At 34.6% G+C, this 22,097-nt stretch overlaps 2 protein-coding genes across 4 annotated transcripts in view; one reads left to right on the forward strand and one right to left on the reverse strand.

Annotated features, from left to right (window-relative positions):
• The window catches only part of LOC145693417 (transmembrane protein 138), a 287,808-nt gene extending 268,593 nt beyond the window's left edge, over positions 1-19,215 (reverse strand). The window contains exon 1 of one of the 2 annotated variants that reach the window (XM_081769434.1): positions 18,937-19,215. The gene's annotated coding sequence lies outside the window, so the exon portion shown is untranslated. The remainder of the gene's footprint in view (positions 1-18,936) is intronic. The other variant, XM_081769402.1, reaches the window with a different exon arrangement.
• The window catches only part of Nurf-38 (Inorganic pyrophosphatase Nurf-38), a 65,586-nt gene that overhangs the window by 23,726 nt on the left and 19,763 nt on the right, over positions 1-22,097 (forward strand). The window contains exons 8-9 of one of the 2 annotated variants that reach the window (XM_081769373.1): positions 761-870; positions 9,031-9,199. In XM_081769373.1, coding sequence (XP_081625499.1) covers positions 761-870; positions 9,031-9,080 — 160 coding nt within the window. In that variant the 3' untranslated portion in view covers positions 9,081-9,199. Of the gene's footprint in view, positions 1-760; positions 871-9,030; positions 9,200-22,097 lie in introns of those variants that run through there. The other variant, XM_081769382.1, reaches the window with a different exon arrangement.

The raw sequence follows: 22,097 nt of genomic DNA on the forward strand, positions 1-22,097 counted from the left end.
CGGAATTAGTCTTCATTATTTAGAGGAAGCATAGTTGAAGTAATATTTATACGAAAAGTGCATACTTTCTATGATTTTTTCTTTCGTTGGTCTGGTTGTTAGGGAGGAAGGATATCATTTCGACATCTTTGTTTTTGAATTAATTTTGTAATATTTTAATACCTAACAAAACATACTAGGTATAAATTGGGTTTGAACTGATTATTATTATTTAAAGTCCGTGTGTGTGAGAAGAAATGAGCTGAAATTAAGACATTTGCAGTAGAGGATAATATATATATATATATATATATATATATATATATATATATATATATATATATATATATATATATATATATATATATTAATATTTATTTGGTTGAAACTACCAATAAATATAACCCATTAAATCTCATCTTTTAATGATTTTCTGTTCGTTTCCTTTTAACATGTGTAGACAATAAAAATTTTATCTCTCTAGCGAAAATTTCATTATTAAGTTCCTGAACCTAGCAATAGCTTGAAAATAATTTCTGGTGTACTTTAGTAATTGTTCTAAGGACTCGTCACACTCGATTCTGCGAAATCTTTTTAAAATTATAGTAAAACTGAGATTGGTATAGAAATTTTGTCAAACGTTATTTCGAAATATTTCCATTTCTTGCTCTTGAAAGCCTAGAATAGTGATTTAGTTGTATGTGACGCATTCATCTAATATTCGTAAAAAAGTGAGAGCAAAACCTATGTCATATTAATCATAATACTCTTTTGTCTTCAGTGCTACAACGACTCTAGGTGATAGTCCATATAAGATAGAGTTAAGTGAGGCTGAAGAGATAATCAGCAAGAGTCCTGAACCTGGACCTGAACAACCTATTGAACCTATTGGTAAGTCTAGTGACATTTTATTAAGGTGATGATGTATCCAATATTAACTGCAATTTATCTACATAGATAAAAGTTGCATATTTAAGTTTCTTTTTGATGAACCTAAACAACTTACGTTTGGGTGCGAGTAGAAGTTTTTCAGTGAAAGTTAGATTAATTTATCCTACTGGTTGTAATAGTAGGAAGAAATGAAGATCAAGAGTTAGCGGTTTATAAGAAGTAAGTTGCTAATCTTGCATTTTGTTATTGCATCTTACTTATAAGATCACTTTGCAGTACTTTATTATTATTTTATAACTGACCTTTCAACTGTAAAACGGTTTAAAAAGTTAGAAATGTGGATTTTATAGATCCTTCAAAGATTTTTTTTTTAAATTCTAGCTTTTAATGACGTTTGTAAGTAACAAAGTTCGATAAAACATTGTGGGATTATGAATGCAGACTTGCGTGGAAGTTTGATAAATTAAAATTTCTTCAAATGTGCTTAATTAATAATTTAGAAACTTTGGAATACAGTACCACTATACAGATTGACCACAAACGTTAACACCAATATTATAAAGAGTTCAGTATTGTTATCGTGATAGAATTTGAGTAGTTCAGGGAGATAAGGAATCAATATTACTCAGATCACCTAATTTGTTTTAGAATGGGTTGTACAAGATAAAGGATATATTTTGCTCACCTTTGTACAGGCATTTTTAAATGGTACCAATGGACACACACATATACTTCTTTCTAGTTGCCAACACAGCACTATGATTTTTTTTTAAGTGAAATCTTTCAGTTTTACGTCTAACAGTTATTCCGTGCAGGCTAAAGAAAACGGATGGTTAATAAAATTGAATGATTCTGAAAGAAATGGTGGAATGAGGATATGAGATAAAACTAGAGAACTCCGAGAAAATACAAGGACACAATGTTGTCTACCAGAAACTCACGTAAACTAGGATCGTATCAGGGACCTACAGGTTAGCACTCTTAAGACTGAGGCACTGACTGTAACTTTTATAGCAATTACAACTTTCGTAAGACCCACTTTTAGAAGATCTACAAAATCTACTTTCCAGATTTTTAAAACTCGTAAAAATAATGTACTGCTGTATATCGGATATATCAAAAGGACGGTACCATAGGCCAACTCCATCACGAGTAAAGATACGAAAAAATGTTGGGAATAGGTGGTTTTCAATCGTAAATGAAGGGATTTTCCCAATCGCATCAGCCGTTGCGCCGCGGTGGCTCAGTGATACTCTGGTGCAGGGGTCCCTACTTCGATCTCAGTTTGCGCCAAGTGAACTTTATGGTGGACAAACACCGTGTGCATGAGTTTTCTCGGGTTTCTCCCGTTTCCTCCCACTTCCTTCATTGCACAATTTCATTCATTTCCGTCATCATCACCGTCTCCTTTAGTCTAGCCAGCATAATCGTGGGACGTAAAACTCCAAGATTTCATTTCATTTTTTCGCATCGGCCGTTTGGGCTCTATACTGTTAAGACATCGCATGTTAAAAAAGCAACATTTTCAATTGAGCAGGTTGTTCAAACGGAATTTAAGGGTACGCAGAAATGGCACGAGGAACTTCACGTTGTTGAGTGACGAAACTTACAACAATCTGTTGTATTATTGCTATGGTGAGGGCCCAAGAGAAGATCCTGCTAAACTGACAATGTTGCCATTTCTTTTAACATAAGGCACCTACCCAATGTGGAGTTCAAACGACATGTGCGATTGGAAAAAATCTACTGTTTTAATTTGAAAACCCCTATTTCCAACACTTTCTCTTATGGTCTCGGACTTTTGATACACCCGGTATATACTCAGTTATAAGTTTAAAGTCAAAAGTATTATTATTATTATTTCCACTCTTAGCATATGTATTTAAACAAGCCTTTCTTTAAAAAGAAATAGATTACTTGTGAATATATTTTAAACTCCCTATGTCTGTGATAACTTGGTATTCAGTAAGTTTCAGATAAATCAAGTGTAGCAGGGCTCTGGATAATTGGCAAATAGCAAGTTAACAGCACTGGATAAAGAATATCTTTATGAGTACTATTATCACAACAACTGGGATGTTCGTGCTGTGTTTAATGTTGTTAGCTTTATGCAAAGAAACTCGAATTTATGACTCAAAGATAGTTCGAAAAATCGAGTATTAGTTTATTATATTACTCCTCCTATATTCGTAAGGACTCTAAGACACACATATTATGCTAGCGGATTCTAAAAGAAATGTTAGGATAGGCTAAATATGTGATTTACGTGATGCTTTTGTTAGCAATGCACAGAACCATATACTACAATCGGGTTTTGTTCACTTTGTTAACCGGTTTTTGCTTTTCGTACCAGAAATAAGGTAATTTTCTCACTGTTGCCATTAACTTTATAAATAGTTGAGTTTGATAAAGAAATTCATCGCCCATTATGATGTAATTCTTTCTCCTAATTCGTTAAGATTTAAATATAAATTATTCGAAAGATGACGTATTATATGATTTTAAATACGTATTTGGTTCGCTTATATCACTTTATTCCTTTGATCACAATTATTTAATTACCTATGTATGTCTAGATTGAGCGCACGAAGATCGGTGTAAGTTGATAAAAAGATGTGGATTTTTCAATACTTTCTTTACATATTACGTGATTCTGGCATGGAATTGTTGCACCGTTATTTCGTTCTATTGAATTCTGCTGAAAGTGAAATTTCGGTATCTTGATGAGGAAGTCTGCAAAATGAGGATTTAAAACATACGTACATATTTGTGAATTTATCAGACATACAATACACGAGAAGTGATCTAAAAGTAATGATAACTAGTATATTGTAAAACGGTTATGGTTTAAAGTTATTTTTCTACAGTCTCCTAAATAGTGTCGTGAAGGCCTGGAAGAAAACGGACAATTTGGGAAAAATTGAGATTTTCGAATATTTTTACTACGTTATGCTTTTAAAATGAAAACTATTTTACATTTACTAGTTTACAGTTAAGTTCATTGAGTATTTATGCTTCTGGTATTATGAAATCTGAGAGTTTTACGTCCCACGATTATGCCGGTTAGGCTAAAGGAGACGGTGATTATGACAAGTGAGTGAAATGGTGGAATGAAGAAAGTGGGAGGAAACGGGGAAAACCCCGAGAAAACCCACAAACACTGTGTTTTTCCACCACAAAGTCCACACGGCGTAAGCTGGGATCGAACCAGGGACCCCAAGCACCGGAGGTGAACGCTCTACCACTGAGCCACCGCGCCCCCCTGTTTCTTGTATTAGAATCGGGAAAATTTATAGCAACAAATATATGTACACCACTCCTTTAAAGTTAGCACCGTGATAGAATGGAGTTACGGCTACAAAAGATACTAAAATATAATCCCAGCTAGATTAATTAATATAGACGAATTTAAATTATCTTAAGCAATCTTATGAAGTTTCAGCTTTATGGCAGGGAAATGTTAAAATAACCGGGCCAGAATCATTTTAGCTAGTACCGGTATTTTAAAATCAAATATATATTTTGTGGAGATAGTATCTTCCTTGTACTGTGTAAAATTTCCGGCAATTTTGAAACCATTAAAAAAGTATTTTGTTCGGAAATATTGGCAAAAACTGGAAAAAAATAATTTTAAAACTATTTCTTCCTCTGATGCTAATCTTATTTGCTATAACGTGCCTGCAGCATAAATACAATGTATTTCGCTAACAGGAAAAATATTTCCTTTCACCCTTCTCCAAATTGCAGTCGATCATTTTTTATATATCACCCCCTTCCTCCTCCCTGAAGTTACGGTGCGGAATTTTTATTTAAGTGGCATCGAAAGTGTCACTGTTCATCTCAGCAACCCCGAAACTATGGATTCGACACTAATATTGGTCATTTTCTATATATATTCCTCCTTCCTTCCCCCAAGTGACATCTTCAAAGTGAAATGATAAAAACCATCCCAGGTCCGAATTTCATCTATGTTGAAAATCGAGATCGGTCTGATGGTTCAAAAGTTAAGTTACAATTATAGTCACTTTCATCTTATAGATAATTTGTCGCACTAGAAAACAGGTATTTGTTTACATACAAAATTTTATACATAAAGTTTATATAAAAATCTATATTAGAATATTAAATAATAGTAATTATTTGTTTTAGTGCATGAGTATTAGTGAAATTTGCCTACTTCTCTCTCTTTTAAGAAATAATTTGGTTAAAATTAACAAAGTATCACTAGATCAAAGAGCACATTAAGAGCTCAGTTTCATTCAAGTCCTTTTTATTGCAACAGAAATACTTCATGATGTTAGATGTGTATGCAACTGTAAAAGTTCTGTAATTAATGTACAACCACAAAGAAACAACTAAAAAGCACATAAAGGAAATAAGTGCAGACTATTAATTTTCAAGAATAATTATGCAATACTTTTATTTTCGAATGCTTCTTTTTTAAATATTCACAATATTGAAATTTCTCAACTTTCATTTTTCACGCGTCCGAAAAAAAAAAAAAAAAAACTATCCCATTACTAGTAAAATTAACCTATAACAAAGATGTTTGTTATTTTCCCAATTTTTCCGGAAAAAAACTGTTTTTTACCAACAGGTTCAAAATTTCCGGAAATTTTACAACACTACTAACAAGTCTATACATTTACTGCATCTTTTTTTCTAAACACTGAATATCCTTAAAAGAAAATCTGGCTTGACTCTCCAAAAATGCTTCCACAGTGGCCATTAGCTCGCGATTTTTATTTGTATGACAAATGTCCGATCATTGCTGTCATATCACTCCTCGTACTTTTGGCTTTATGTACAGAAATGCACAAAAATATCTCAAAAGTTATTCGAAATGTGTTTAGCGCGCTTACGATGTGGAGATCACAATTTAGTGGTGGTGGTGAGTTGCTACGTAACATGTAATATTACCTTCGCCAAGTACAACCAAGGCCAACCTTTGAAGTTCTAATTCGGAGCCTATTAAAATATATTTTCACATATACCATTAGCGAAGGTTCATCATATCAAAGCAGGTAATGCATTTGTAGACCAACGAATCGTTTTAGAAGTCCTGACTGCGAAATGTTTCTGCAACTATACACCAACAGATACACTGATTTGCATGTTTGTTTTCACAAAACGTTTCGCATGTGATATTAAGTCAACGCTTGTCTAATATGAAAGTTTCTTATAATATGCTTAGTCGAAGTTTCAGGAGACTGTTTCGATTCCCAATGGGAGCTCATGTGATGTAGATACCACGTTAAACTGTAGGTCTATATCTTATTCAGCCATGGTACTGAAAAAGAATGTTAAATTTTAAATCAGCCAATCGTCAAAGTAATTCGTAATCAGCCAATCGTCAAAGTCGACTATTCAGTTTTGTTTCTTTGGCATTAAAGGTGCGGAGAATATGAGATGTAAGTCTTTCTTAAATTCCTTTTTTTATACTTCAACTTTCGTGTCATCCATATGAGGACTTCCATGGGTTATATATTGCTACTGAAATTGAATGACAATGAATTGTGGAGAACGATGCAAATATAGTAAGTATGAATTTAGAAAAAAAGATCCACAATGCAAAAAGACTACGCACAGAAGTCATAGATATATTTTTAGGCGTTTAATGCATGTATGATTGTGCTTTATATCAGGGTTGGCTGGTTTAAACCAGCTAGTTGTTTAAAAAAAAAAAAAAAAAGTTTAAACCAAAAAGCGAAAAATGTTCGTAAAAGTGTAAGTGTTCGTAAAATCTTGATGGACACACATTTGTGGGTTATCACATTTCACTCCCGTATATTATTCGTATTATATTCAGACCTAAATTCCTTATTCATTTCTCAAAGGGATTAAAGTTTATGAATGTTTGTGATTTTTTTATAGTTTATTATTATTATTATTATTATTTATGATATAGAGTTGCAATCAAAGAAATTCTAAATATTGTTTCGTTCTAATAATGATTACTATTGATAAATTACATCGAAATGCCGTACTTTTTTTGTCTGGGGGGGGGGGGGTCATACAAACCTCACGAGAGGCATTTTTTTAAATCAGAAGTATCTGTGGTATCTATTTATGTATAAATGGGTCAAAGTGGACTCAAATAATTCGTATTTTTATTCACTTTTAGTACTGATACGCAAATTAAGCCGTTGTATTTGTTTAACTTGGAATAATAAAAGTCGTAGTGAACTAACTTGGACTAAATTAGTTCTTTGTACTCTGAAATTGTCCATATGTAAATCTGTATAATGGTTTCACTTTTGCAACTATTTATCTTTTTGTCCTTTTGAAATGACTCTTCACAATCATATTACCAAGTATGTAAAGATCAGTACAACGTATTTTTATCAGGAGTCCTTCGTGAGTGAGTCGGCAGACGTATCGCAGACGTGGCCAATTAGTCCCGGTTTCGAGTCGAAATGAAGGACAGTTTCCCTCAGATGTAAGCCGAGAAGCGGTTGGATTCCGCTTTAAGCGTATGTGACTCCTTCCAACATAACCCGGTTTTTGCATACCACCACCAAGGCGAAACAACTTATTTTTGTCCATATGTAATATAAATACATAGAGCAAATTATTTAAACCAAAAAACCTGTTGTTTTTTTTTTTCAATAAAAATCATTTTTTTTTTTCAATAAAAACCATGGTTTTTGCCAACCCTGCTTTATATTAAGAATTTATTGTTGAACTTACATTGAAGAGTTAGAGATAAGAAATATATATTGACGGGCTTGAATTCTCTCACGTACATTCCAAGAGTCTAGAGCAAGCAATATGAAGAATTACCAGTTTACATATGCTTTAGTGTGTCTGCGGTAGCGCACTCACCTCTATTGCAAAGGGTCTCTGGTTTGATTCCAGATTATGTGAGCTTGTGGACAACATTGTGTCTATGACTTTTCTCGAGGTTCTTCCGTTTCCTCCCACATTACGTTCGACTAATTGTTACACAATCTTTCACTTCTATTTAGGTGTCCCTCTCCTTAAGCTGAGAAAGTATAACCGTGGTACTAAAACTAGAAATTTTAATTTTAATTTGCTATAGCGACCTTGATTCTGATTCTTTTTCTAGCGTGTTGTAGCAAATGCAAAACATCTAGTGTTCGTCCCAGCTGCTGCAGTTATCATTATTTGAAAATTCAAAAATTTCAAAGTTGGAGAATGGAAAATATATCTTACAATAATCTGCAATATTTTAAAAATGTAGTGAATATTTTATTCATGTAAATGAGAGTAGTCTTAAAGCCTATTCGTGCCTACTTATAGAATATATATCTTATGTGGTAGATTGGTAAACTGTAGAATCGTTCAAATCTTGGTCAAAACTTGACTCTCAGAAAAGTAGGAAGACTTGATATTTCTAACCTATTTTCAAACTGTAAATCTTTAATTTAATAGTTTGTAACATTCTTCTGATTCCCACCCTCTGAGAGCACGGAATTTCAGATCTGACTCCAGTAGTCAGAGAGGGGCACGGAACTTACCTCGTGCGTGGGTTCTTGCTTCGATCTTCTGCCAAGGAAGCTTGTTGTGGACAACATTGCGTCCGTAAGTTTTCACGGGTTACTCCTTTTCCTCCCACATTTTCATTCCACCGATTTTTTCATTATCATTCACTTGCCTTAACCATCTGCCTTCTTAGCCTCAAGGGCACAATAGTAGGACCTTAACTAGTAATATTTACACACACACACACACGTTTTCAATTTTTGCTACTTACTGTTTTAGTGTTTCGTATTTTTTAAATTTAATTTATTGTACTTTGTCGCCTCCTTAACACATACATACATTTGCTTTCCTTTACCTCTTGTTTGGTGACTGTCAATAAACTGCCTGAAGTACTGCTTTTGTATGTGCAATTTTTCGTGCCCTAAACCTTGATTTTTATTTTAATGTTGAATTGCAGGTGTTTATTTTATTTAGAAGTAATTACAATAATCCACCTTAGAAGTTTAATTTGAATATGCAAAATACAGTAATTTCATTTTACATATATAGCTGGCCATTTTAAAACTTCAGGCGATTGTCGTGTATGTGAATTGGATTACAAAGGAAAAAATATCCCAGTATTCAATGTTAATTATTCCAAAATTCGCTAGTAGTAGACACTTAAATTCGACGAGTTTTTACATGCTATTTACATGTTTAATTCTTTTATTTCAGTGAACTTGTGGAATTATATTTCAAAAGAGAAAAGGAGGTGCAAATTTTAAAGAAGTTCAAATATGTCCCTATACTGAAATATAATAAGAAAACTTTAGTGACGTTTCAAGTGCGAGTTAAAAATTTTTGAAGTATATGTTGATTAGAATAAAATATTTTTGTTACAGTATATACTCGGTGTATACTTTTTTTTCACTGATTATCAGCAAAAGATTGATGTATTTCAATAGTTTTATAAATATCATTTATATATATATATATATATATATATATATATATATATATATATATATATATATATATATATATATATATTGATCTAAACGATATCACAGAATGAGGCATATGAGACTTGGTGGTTTACCTTAATAGTTAGATAAAATGTGTTCAGAATATAGAAAGTACTATGTGAAAGTTAGATGATAAGGATTATTCTTCTCAAAGACGTTGTTCCTCTTACGAAACTTTCAGAAAAATAATATAAGTTGATGTACATGTACTGACATATTTCGTTTATTACTCAAATGATGTATAACATAGTACGATAGTAAGATAATTGATCTGTAAAACGAATAATATCCTTTATTTTTTAAAAGGACTACTGTTATTGTAAACTATACTTTTTGATATTACAAACCATAAAGGACTATGGCGTATCAGATGACACACACTCAACTGAATGTTGCATAGTGAGCGAATCGGCTTTTAACGGCGTTATTTCTATGATGTTATAAGGAGTACAAATATAAAATAACAAGACATGAGCTCAGTAGTCATATAAATTCTGTTATAAAGTTAAGGAACTACAGGCTTGGATGTTCATCAACACGGAATACAAATCACTGTTCAAAATACCCACCTCTGGCCTTCATACGGTCCGAAGTCTCTGAGGCCAATCTATCGCAGCATGCACAGTCTCAAGGAGAAATTCCGCCACTGCATTCACAAGAGAACGTTGACACTCGCAAGGTTTGGGTGCATCTTTCTACATATATTCCTTCGAAAACAGACTACATGTAGTCCAATGGGCTAAAGTCGGGGCTACTAGAGGCCCAATCAACCGAAGCAGTGAAATCAGACACATTCCTTTGTGGTCATGACTTTGTAGGCCGATGCTTAGTTGTGCTGCGAACTCCACGGCTCATTGTTGAACATGGTACGGGTCAGCAGCTTCACAGGTGTCTCCAGCATTGTCGCTTGGTATACTTTTGCAGATGTTTTCACATCATCTTTACAGAAGTGGAGGTCAGTTGTGCTATTGCAGAACCCTTCCCCTCTCCCTCTTCCTTATTAAACCATCACTGAGTCGGAATGATGACCTCTGAGGATCCATGGCGTGTTTTCACTGGCATTTTGGAATGTTAAGGCATTTGCGTGGTCGTTTTGACGATTATAAAATAGTGCAAACTTTTTCATCCGTAAAAAGGATCTTTCTGTAACCACCATTTGCGTAACGATGAAGGAGTTGTTTTGCTTTTTGGTCCCGCTGGATCTTCAGTTGTGGAGTGAGGAAGTGACCAGTACTTCGCCGATAACCTCTGAGTTCTAGGTCACTTCTGAGTACATGCTACATCGATATTTTCGACATGTTCAGCTCGCTAGCCATCACTAATTATTTCCTCATAGGATTTCACGAAATCTGCGCCGCGACAGCTTTCACAAGCTTCTGGCTCTTCACACTGCAAGATCTGGACCGGTCCTCAATTTTTCCTGTTTCACAGTATTGGTTTATGGTCCAATGCAGGAACATCCTATTGTGATCTTCAGTTTTCTGTAAGTGTTTTAAAAATATATGATAGCAATTTGCCAACTTTGTGCAATGCGATTATTGCCATACAGTTCTCGTATACACAATTTCCATTAGACTCACAGTACAATTCACCTTTCCACTACCTCTAAGTACACAATGATACTGATTGTTGTTTGATCACACATTGCGGGTTTATCTTGGCAACCAGTTGTCATCCCTGGCTGAAAGAGTTTGATATGACTAGGTAGAGTGCTTATCTGTAGAACTCTGCTTCGTATTTTGAACTCTGAATTGAATCTAAAAGTTAATATCCATTTTGTCCATCCTCTTGCTGTTTGTGTCATGAACATTGAATTTCATTTACCAATTTCTTGAGCTATGGAAGGACTTTAAATTTAAGATTTTATTGTAGTTAGTGTTCTTAATCTGTTTCTTCTGATTCATTTCTTATTATTATTGAAGTTCAGTTTTTCAGTTAATGCCTTCATACCATAAACTTTAATTTCCAGGGGGAGGGGGTTATGTGTCACCTGTGGCATGAGAGAGCTTTAATTACAGGCCATGTAACAATATTGTATCTGGGTTTCTTGCATTTCGCCAATTTTATAATTATTTTAACTTACTTTCATTGATTAGTCATCTTTGTTAGCCAAATTTACATAAATGTGGAAAGCTGTAAAGTAATAATTTAATTTTATATTAATTCCAGGGAAAATTTTTCAAATTTTATAAAGTTAATATTTTGTAACGGGAAAAATTGTTTAAGTAAAGTTGGTACAGGAAGTTATTTCTGAATTCTTGATTATGAAGCGAATCTACTAATGGATCAATCTAGAAGCTAATTATATTCAAAAGGAAATGTAGAGCAACTCTATAATGAAATATTTATCATCAAACGAATGGTCGAGTCAGTCTAATAAAGAGGAATCCAGACAATTTTGGTTCTATTACTGTAATTACATGTCACACGATTGTTTGTTTACCGGAAAATGTTCACAGTGTGCTTAAAGTAGTGTCGTTTAAATTAAAATAATAATAATAATAAAACTAGAAACTTCTTAAATGTAAAATGAAATAGATTTCGTAGTTTCTTATAGTAATTTTTCCTAATGCGTCTATCCTTTAATATTTCAGATACATAATTAAGAAAGTACTATGAGTAATGTTACTTTATTTCGATGAAATATTTCAGTAGATTAGTACGCACCTCTGAAAGATATTAAAATAATTGTATGAAAAATGCGAAAGGGAGACAAACTAAAGTATCGATAAAATATTTAAGATTTTGTAGGGAGGAAAATTTCGCGTGATAATTTCAACAAGATACAAATTTTGAAAGATGCTGAAAGTGAACAAACAGAAAATCAACTTAGCGCAAGAGAAAGATGTATTACATTTGCTTATTATATTAAACTCACGTTTCTTATGTTTCTACCCTTGAAACTGACAATGCATTTCCCTATTGAAATTGTCAGTGAAAGTCTCTTCAACGCAATTGTGAGCATATCATCTTCATATAATCTACATACTATCCATTTTAAAATTGTCATAAAAAAATAAAAAATAAAAACCGTAGTACAATGGCTGGAATTAACTCTGATCAAATTTTTGTCAATCCCATGTAGACTAAGTCCTTATTACCATTTTAATTATGGCTGATTAGTCTCTCTATTAACCAGTAACTATTGTCAGTGCGTGAATACGGTGCAAGACATGAACTGGTGTGTTTCCAGCAATAGAGTTTCATACATAATTATTACGAGTGACCAGTTTCTTATTTGTAGTTGTGTATACAGTACTTCTAAGAGTACAAATGCCATTGAATTTTCCATATATACTTTTTGAATTTTCATTCCAGTGGAATTGTGGTATTATGTTCCACCAAAGGAAACAGAGAATAGAGAACAACCAGATTTACCACTGCAAAGTACGAAAGCGAAAGTTGTATGTGTTAACCAAATGTCGAAAGCAAAAGTTGTGTGTGTTAATCAAATGCCGAAAGCGAAAATCACATCTGTTGACCAAAAGCCGAAAAAGAGATGCTCCTGTCAAAGTCAAGTAAAAGTAAAAGTTAAAGACCAAGACGAAATGAAAGATCTTTCACGTGGAAAGAATTGTAATTGTTCAAAGGCTCCATAGTTACTTAAGAATACGAAAGTTACAATATATGAATAAAATAATATAAATATCTTACCTTCTTTTACTGAGTATAGTAGGTATTTTGAGTTTTATAAGAAAAATAATAGATAACTTTTTATTTCCGATCTTTTGCATGGGGGAAACCGAGAACCAGAACTTAATCATAAAACATCAATTCATCAAGGAAGTGTATTAAAGTCAATGTTATTTGTCGAAGTTTAGCGCCCCTTTTCAGCAGTGAGGCTATATGAGACATGAACATGTAGTTTAAGATGAAATCTGAACCACCGTAATGTGTTCAATACCCTCCCTACCTGGTATCTAACTGCACCAAAGACGCGCACGCCAGTCACTAGACCAGCAGGAAGAGCATCAAGAAGGTACTACGTAAAGAAAACAAAGTAATATTTTCTAGAAAAAGATATTCAAGTATTCACTCAGTCCAGATAAACTTTTACAAGTAAAGGAGTGTGTAGCATCGTTAGAAGACGGAAACAACAGTAGATACAATCTGCTTCTTAGCATCTGCAAAACACCGTCGATTATTATTGGCAACGAACGACGTACATTTTAGCGCCACAGATTTCGTGTTCTGGATTTACTTGTGAAATATACATAAAAATGTACTCTCGAATATGTTGTTTTGTTCAGCTCGATGTAATCTGTAGACTAATATATATTTTCGGCAATGTTTTAGTTAAACAGAAATTAAAATTCAACCTTTAAACGGTACATTTAAATTATTAGAAAAAACCGGAACCGACTAGCCATTTTACGTAAATTTGTGTTTCGATTTTTTTTTTTTTTTTTTTTAATATCTCGTACTAATTAATACAGCCACATGAAACACATACTACTCTAAATTTATTATACTTTATTTTTGGCATAACTGTTCGATATGACGAAACAAGATCGTAAATGCTGCAAATATTACAAGAGTTACGGCAAATATTTATGGATCACCATATGATCTATGGTCAGTTTAGGACTTTGCCGTTATGGATCGTATGGTGATCCAAGGACAATTTAAAAGTTAAGAGTTTATGATATTTTTAAGCTGCATCTCATTAACCATGCAGTGAACTTTCATTTTGCTAGTGTTATAGTGAAAAGTTTAATAAGGGAACATTTCACTGGTTAGCATGATTTTTGTACATCATCAATGTTTATGCTAACAAAAATTAAGTTTTTCCTCCATTTTCTAAAAAACTACGCATAAGGTTTGAAACTTGTGTATATAATTTTTTTTAGCGTAATTTCCGATTGGTGTATGTCTCAAGCTTGGAATTTTCCCCCCGTTACCACTAACAGTATTATACAGGGTGTCCGTAAAGTCACGCAGCCCGAAATTCGTAGCATTAGAACTTTTGAACCATAAATATGAATGAAATGAAACATCCCAGGGAAGGCCTGTTTTTGTAGATGTTTTTGAAAAATAAACCATGGAAGTCCGACGTTTGCCCTCAAAAATGCCTGAAACATACAAAGATAAAGATTTTTTTTCTTTCTTTCAGAAAACGGCTTTTTGCTGGCCAAATGGGAATGTTAGTGGGTAGGCTGTATAGAAATGTATCGTTCTGAAACAAGAACGATACATTGACTCCAAATGTAGACATCCCACGACCGTAATAATGGCGTGTCGTAAAAAACAAAAAAACACACACACACACACACAAAAAAAGAAAAAGGTTTTCCGGCATATGGCGTAATATGACAACACTGATGGTGTCAACACACTGGCTGGCCACAAACTATTCTACAGATAGGCAGTTACAAATAAACAAAAAAACTTGCAAATCAGCCACGAAGTCGTGGCCAGGCGTAGATTGATTGCCATGCTTCCTCAATGATTTGGAAATTCCTTGTTTGCAACAGTAGATAGTTGGTGGCCAGGCACATGTATTGGCACCATCAGTGTTGCCATATTAGACTATAATACCGGGAATCAGTTTTTTTTTTTTTTAATTATACTCCATTATCATATCTCTGGGATGTCTACACTTTGTGACAATGTGTCGTTCATGTTTCCGGACGATACATTCCTATTCAGCTTTCATTAACATTCTCTTTTGTCTTAAAAAAAAGTAACAGCTGCCTTTAATTCCTGATTTTTCACGTTTTATGCAAAAAAAAATTCTTCACTTTCGTCTATTTCTGGCATTCGTGAGGATAAACATCGAACCACGTACCTCACAGTTTACACCTCATAAATATCTATAAAGACAGGACAGGCTTTTCCTTTCATTTCATTCGCGCTTATGGTTCAAAAGTTCTGATGCTCCAAAGTTCGGGCTGCGCGACTTTACGAACACCCTGTAGAATTTTCTTTCGACTCAAAGTTGTTTGAAATTGTATTACTTCGTTTTTATTTAAATTTATTCGGAATATCGTTCTTGATTAATTTGAGGTCGTGTATGTTTTATAGGATGGATTACCGAAACTTAATTTTCGTTGTGTAGTAACCATTCCTTAACTATTAAACAGCATATTTCGAGTCACTATCGCTTCGTATGTAGCTTTTCTAATACTAGATTTCAGATATTGTATGTTAAATACATCTGAAGATCTGTAACACCATCAGTACTGCCATCTTCTGATGGCATCTGAGTATGATTGCCATCTTCTGATAAGCTTAATGTATTGAACATGTCCGGGTCACCAGTTCCTCAGACCCAAATTCGTACATGGAACAATTAATTAAGAATATTAGAAAGAGGTAGGTGTATTCATGAATAAATAATGCAATAAAAATTTAAATTAAAACATACAAAATAAAACTCGTGGCGCCGGCTAGTTTGCTGTTAGTGGAGCAAAAGTTGTGAACCATTGAACCTTGCCATTATTTTACTGCTGCCAATACGAAAAGTTTTAGCGATATCTCGCTAGTCATAACTACACAGTTGAATAGAAGCTATAAACCATTGAACTGGTGAAGAATAACACCATTTGAGTTATTTTAATGCTATCAACACGAAAAATTTCAGCGGTAGTACCGTTGCGAGAACTTGCTAATTATAGCACATTGTGGGTTGAAATTAACAGATGACAATAAGAAATTCTGGGTATATTCTGTAAGTGTTTCGAAAAATTTGGTACCGTGCCAGGGACGTGGAGGTCTTGTAACTGGTTTTAATGGCGATAACACAAAATGTGAAATTTATAATAGTTTAAATAGCTCATAACAATATTTTAAAAACTATTCGTAAGAACAGTATTTTCGCTTCTCTTGTTGAATGGATTGGTATGAGTCACGACGAGGAGAATCGCAAGAACAAATACGATAGAAGACATTTGATTCCTGTCATTCTATGGCCCGGTCGCAGGTCAAAACATGCCTGCTCAAGGACTGTAACCGCTCCGCTGGAGTGTAAAATCCCTACTTGCTATAAACGCACTTTCGTTGTCGAGGGTAAAAGTTGCATTCTTGCACCAGACATACTGTTGTCGAAGTCAGGATACCTTTATATAACATTGTGTGTGTGTGTGTGTGTGTGTGTGTGTGTGTGTGTGTGTGTGTGTGTGTGTGTGTGTGTGTGTGTGTGTGTGTGTGTGTGTGTGTGTGTGTGTGTGTGTGTGTGTGTGTGTGTGTGTGTGTGTGTGTGTGTGTGTGTGTGTGTGTGTGTGTGTGTGTGTGTGTGTGTGTGTGTGTGTGTGTGTGTGTGTGTGTGTGTGTTTTCCTTCCTGCTGAATGTTATATGTGTATATATGTAGCTTCCACACTCCCTGCATGTGATCTCTCACACATGAAATTTTTTCCTCAAGAGTAAATTATGAAAAATGTCTTAAAATTCAATAAATGCCACATTGATACTATATATATATAAAACAAAATGGTATGCTACCTGGAATATTTGCATATACAGGGTGTCCATAACCTTTTGGGTCAAAATTTATACAGGTGATAGAGGAGTCCAATATACGTATTTTGAGATAGGAAATCGAAGGTCGAAAACGGCTAGTTTAAGGGTTACGTCGTCTTCAAGTTACAGCAATTTGTGGGAACAAGTACGAAGTAAGGAAATTTTGCCTCACTCGCTCAAATATCCGCGGTGTCTCTTGCACAGTTAAGCAGGCAGCTAGGATTCCTGCATGCAAGTCCTCCACTGGCGATTCATATATTAAGGACTTGGTGTGTCTTCAAAGGAAAAAATCGAGATAGTTGAGATCCTGGGAGTGCACTTGTTACCGAATGGGACCTCTTTAAATCCAGCGATTAGGGAAGGTTGTATCCGAATAATGACGAACGTCCATATCTAAGTAGGCAGATGCGCGGGCATCTAGACGTACAATCTCCAATACATCACGAAGGAAGGAAGGAGGGTAGCTACAGTGCAGCAGTAGTGTGTTTGCACTAAACTTTACATACTCAAATGTAGTGTTATGCACAATAAAGCAGGTTACATCGACCTGATAAACACATTTGTTATTGAAACTTCATACTTGTTCCCACAAATTGCTGTAACTTGAAGATGGCGTGGCGCTTGAACTAGCCGTTTTTGATCTTCGTTTCCTATCTCAAAATGCGTATATTGGACCCCTCTATCACGTGTATAAATTTGACCCAAAAGGTTATGGCCACACTGTATAAAACATGATTTGCCTACTTTGTCTGTGTATTCTGCCCGAAGGCAGGTTCTTGCTCTTAGTGGCGGTATAAGCAGCACTACCATTTTATTTCTCCTATTCTCGTAGCACTGCCTTTTATTCATATTATACATTGCAAGACATTTATTTTCTCTCCTTATCGTTTTCTAACTTCCTCTTTTTCGATTTAGCTCATCTGTTTCTGGTCAGTATGTGTAGATTTTTTTTTTTTTGTCTCGCGTTCGAAGCTTTTCCTTCTGGAGAACTTACTGGAAGTTTATAACGAATGACGACGACGACCAAATTTATATTGTACAATGAAAAACAGAAAAAAATAAAAAGCTTAACTATTTGTTTTATTCCGCTGCTTGTTGGTAAACACTATAATCAGGGTGAATATTACCGGTCGTAAATTCACAGCTGAGGACCGATTTTGATGTTTCGATACTTGGGCGAGACAACTGGGTGTGTCGAGTATTTCCTTAAACCGACAATCTTATTTAAGGACCGGTTTTGATATTTCGATTCTTAAAAGGGAGAGACAAGGTGAATGTTTTGAGTATTTTCTTGAACTGACAGTTTTATCTACATCCATCGTTACAAGCAGAAGGAAGGAAAGAATATAAAATAGATTGTAGCGTTTTGTAATACGTGTGCAAATGGCAAATTAAGATATATATTTATTACATGGGATATTTCTTTTCCGCGGAAATAATTTTTATTATATATTCTTTACAAGATACAAACCAATACCTAGGTAATAATTAATGTATTAGACATCCGTATATAATAATTTTTGCTTCAAAATATGTTCATTTTGAGTAAGCTGGCCACTTTTCAGTGAGCAGACGGTGGCCAACATTGATAGAATTCACTGCATGGGAAATTGATAAATGATTGTTGAATGATTGCCACTTACTAGTTGAAATTTGGTAATTTCTCACCTCGAAAACATCAATGGTGAATCTTATAATGCATACATGTAAAAGTTCTACTATTTTTCGTGTGCAGATAGAGGTCCTAACAACACAAATTATGTGTATGATCTCCACCACAATCGATGACCTCTTTTGTCTTCATGCTGGTAGGAGATGAATCTCATGCTGATGAAAGTTCTGACGATTGGACTCGGGCAGTTTCAGAACTTCCACTTCATGAAAGATTTTCCGAGCGAGCGGGTTTTGCAACGCACGAAAAAGGTGGAATCTGTAATGGCCAAGTCAAGAGAGTAGGCTTGGTGGGATAAAACTATCTAACCAAAGTCCATTAATTTTTGATATGTGATAACAGCTTATTTCCTGTTAGCATGGTAGATGGTAACTCCTTGACGATTGACGAGGCCTGGCTGCTTAATTTTAATTTTAAGATGATTTATAAATTACATAATACATTTATAAATAACTAGGTGAAAATCAAGAGAAAATTACAGTTACCTGGTAAATATTTCTTGTATGGAAACTGTTATTCTTGTAGCCATGGGCGAAACAGTAGTTGTTAATGTTACAAATTATTAGTTGATAAAATTGAGCAGCTCAGCGAGCTTTAAATTTGATAATAGACTTAACTGTAAACACATCTAACGAGGAATATCACTTTAGACATACAATGCATTGAATCATTTGAGTGATGCTGGATTACTTTTTTATGATATTTTAGTCCCGTTTGATCTTCAAAGGCAGGTCTATAGATAAGAAGTACAGATATCAATGAACAGTAAATGCTTTTATCTGTAGTAAATATTTACATAACTCAGCAGCAATGCAAAAAGTAAACAATACGGATGGTCAATAAATGAAGTGATACTGTTGTGATTATCAAGTATGTAGTATTTAAGTTGAAATACGTTCATTGCTTGTGAGTTAAGAATCTTGAGTGTGGGGAGCAAACGATAAAGACAAATTTATCAAATGGATTAAAGGAATCATTAAAAAATATGTGACATTGATTCATTTTTTTCGTAATTAATGACGTGGAAAACAAATTAACAAATCAGTGCTTGTTTGAGGAGTAAATGCATTCGTTTTGTGTTTATATGAAAACTAGTTATTCCCCTTCCAGGCCTCCGGCTCGCTGTACATTGTAGGTTAGAATCGTCTGTAATTAAAAGTTGTAATTGTTAATTTTTAACTACTTTATTTGTTCAGTTTCCCCACCAATTAACTTGTGGTTTCACAAATATTCATATTCATATCTAAATATAGTAACGGGCCGTGTCTTAACACTAAACTGCAAAGGCCGTTGAACATCACAATATATTACTATAGAAAGACACAAATATTACGGCTGACTCACACGTCGCCAACGCTCTATAACGAGATACTTTGTATCGGTTCATAATTACATATATCTCGGGCAGAAAGTGCTTTTACACAAGCACTATACCTATTATAATGTTAATTAAAAATAATAATAAAAAAAGAAGAATGTTCTAATATATAAGAAATATACATTATTGTCTGGTTGGTTGCTATGTCGTTGTTTATAGACACTCAGTTGACATGTTTAATAGCAAGACAGTTTGTGCAAATATACATTAAAGGGAAATCAAAGAATAAATTATTTAATACTTATCATGGACTTGTAATTTCAGTAGAAAAGGTGAGCATACTAGTGAATATAACATTAGAAGATATTTTAAGGTATGAACGATTATTGCCACTAAAGATATACTTATATTCGGAACCAGGGTTAACGACCACCTTTGGTGAGTCGTTGTAGCTCTCGCTTTTAGTGTAAGTGGTCTCGGGTTCGATTCCCGTTGGGAACATTCGGTCGAAAATGTGTAAAAACTTTTCAGGCCAGCCATCCTGACAGTGGCGTCATTTAGAGTGGGGAGGAGGTGGCAATTGGCTTTCCCCCCAAGAATTTGAGGAATATATATACTTTAATCCATTTGTCTATTAATATACTAGTACAAAACGTGAAAGTCTTATGTGGTTGGTGGTCTTACCCCCCAGGCGGTCTGAAATGATGCCCCTACATCCTGAATGAGTTTTTCTGGTTTTCCTCATTCATACCAAGCAAATAACGGGATGGTACCTCACATAATGGTCCCAGACCGCTTCCTCCCCAATTCCGCGAGTAATGTGATTGCTGAGAGACATCATCCCTCATAAGTGACGGGCTAACTTGCCCACTGATGCCGAAAGCCCAGAATTCAAATTCCTAATCCTAATCCTCACAAACTACTACTTTCTACACCGTGCCGCCACTACTTTCTAAACCATTTCTAAAGATGGTTTGCAAGGAGAAAGGCGTGGTTTTGGTCGACTTTTGTGTCCCTTCGGGTACTCCGAGGAGCGGCGAAAGATCGCGGCCGCCGAGCCGCTACCAGACTGCACTGTTGGTGCATGGTAGCGAAACGACACGTAATGTGAGAATTAACAAAAAGAACCCAATGAATTTTCAATGCCACAGTCTGGAAAGAAACTTGGTGGGTCACGGTACAGACGGCGTATGCCATAGGGTCGTGTGAATTAGCCTTCAATGGTCAAATTTAAATATATTTAGTTACGTCCTTGTCCAATTTCGAAATAATTAAATTAAAACAATGCAGTTGTCAAGTTACAATCAAATCGTCACGATCCTTATTATAAAAAGATGTTCAGTAAGAAAGATATTTTCCTTTTATACGAGTAATAAATTTAAAAGGGAAAGGGTCGTTGCAGCGGGAGGGGGAACAGACATAGCTGATTATCTGTATTATCCATGAAGGTTGCCGCACACCAGAGGATGAATCGGTTTCAGTGCCTGTTGTATTGTAATTGCTATTGTGTAACATGGTGGGAGTGGTCGTGAGAGGCAAGTTCTATGTTTTGAAAAGGAAATAATAATAATAATAATAATAATAATAAAAGCCGACAAAATATATCTCTGTCAGAGTTCATTAATTCGTACAAGGTCGTATATTGTACTACTTTCATTTCCTATCATTCCATCATTATCATCCATACCTCCATCACAGTCTTCCTTAGCCTCGATGCCTAATCGTGGACGTTAAACTTAAAAAAGGAATATATTTTAAATGGATTTCGAGATATGGCCATATTGTTTTAACCTGTGCCCTATTTTCTTCCCATCTAAAAGGGCGCGAAAAATGTCCCGGGACGGTCCAATACCTCGCGAAATATACAGGTCAGCAAAACAAAAACGTGTTAGTTTTGAAAAAGCTGTCGAATGTTACCAAACGTAATCCTCGGTTCCCACCCCCTTCGGGGATACGGGAGGTAACTTTAAAGTTTTAAATGAGAACACCCAGTTCTTATTACACATTTGGATTTTCCACAAAAAGGGACGGTGATTCGACCCAGAATTGAAAACATTGACTTCACGGATGGCGTTTGAATCGACACACAATAAACTTCGAAAAAATAGTCTTCATAATTTGTTCATAAAAATAAAGTGTTCGATTTGTTCATGATTTATTAAATTGCAAGAAAACACACATTGCAACAAAAATGGTTTGTTTTATTGTAAATAACCCTATGAACTCTAACCTAAAAACCTTATTACTACGAACCACATCATAAAACTTTTTGCAAAACAATTATCGAAATTAATATTGTATGTAACTTCAATAAAGCACAAATTGAAG

Source organism: Thermobia domestica, chromosome 1, assembly GCF_964235325.1.
Source record: "Thermobia domestica chromosome 1, izTheDome1.hap1.1, whole genome shotgun sequence".
Classification (NCBI taxonomy): domain Eukaryota; kingdom Metazoa; phylum Arthropoda; class Insecta; order Zygentoma; family Lepismatidae; genus Thermobia; species Thermobia domestica.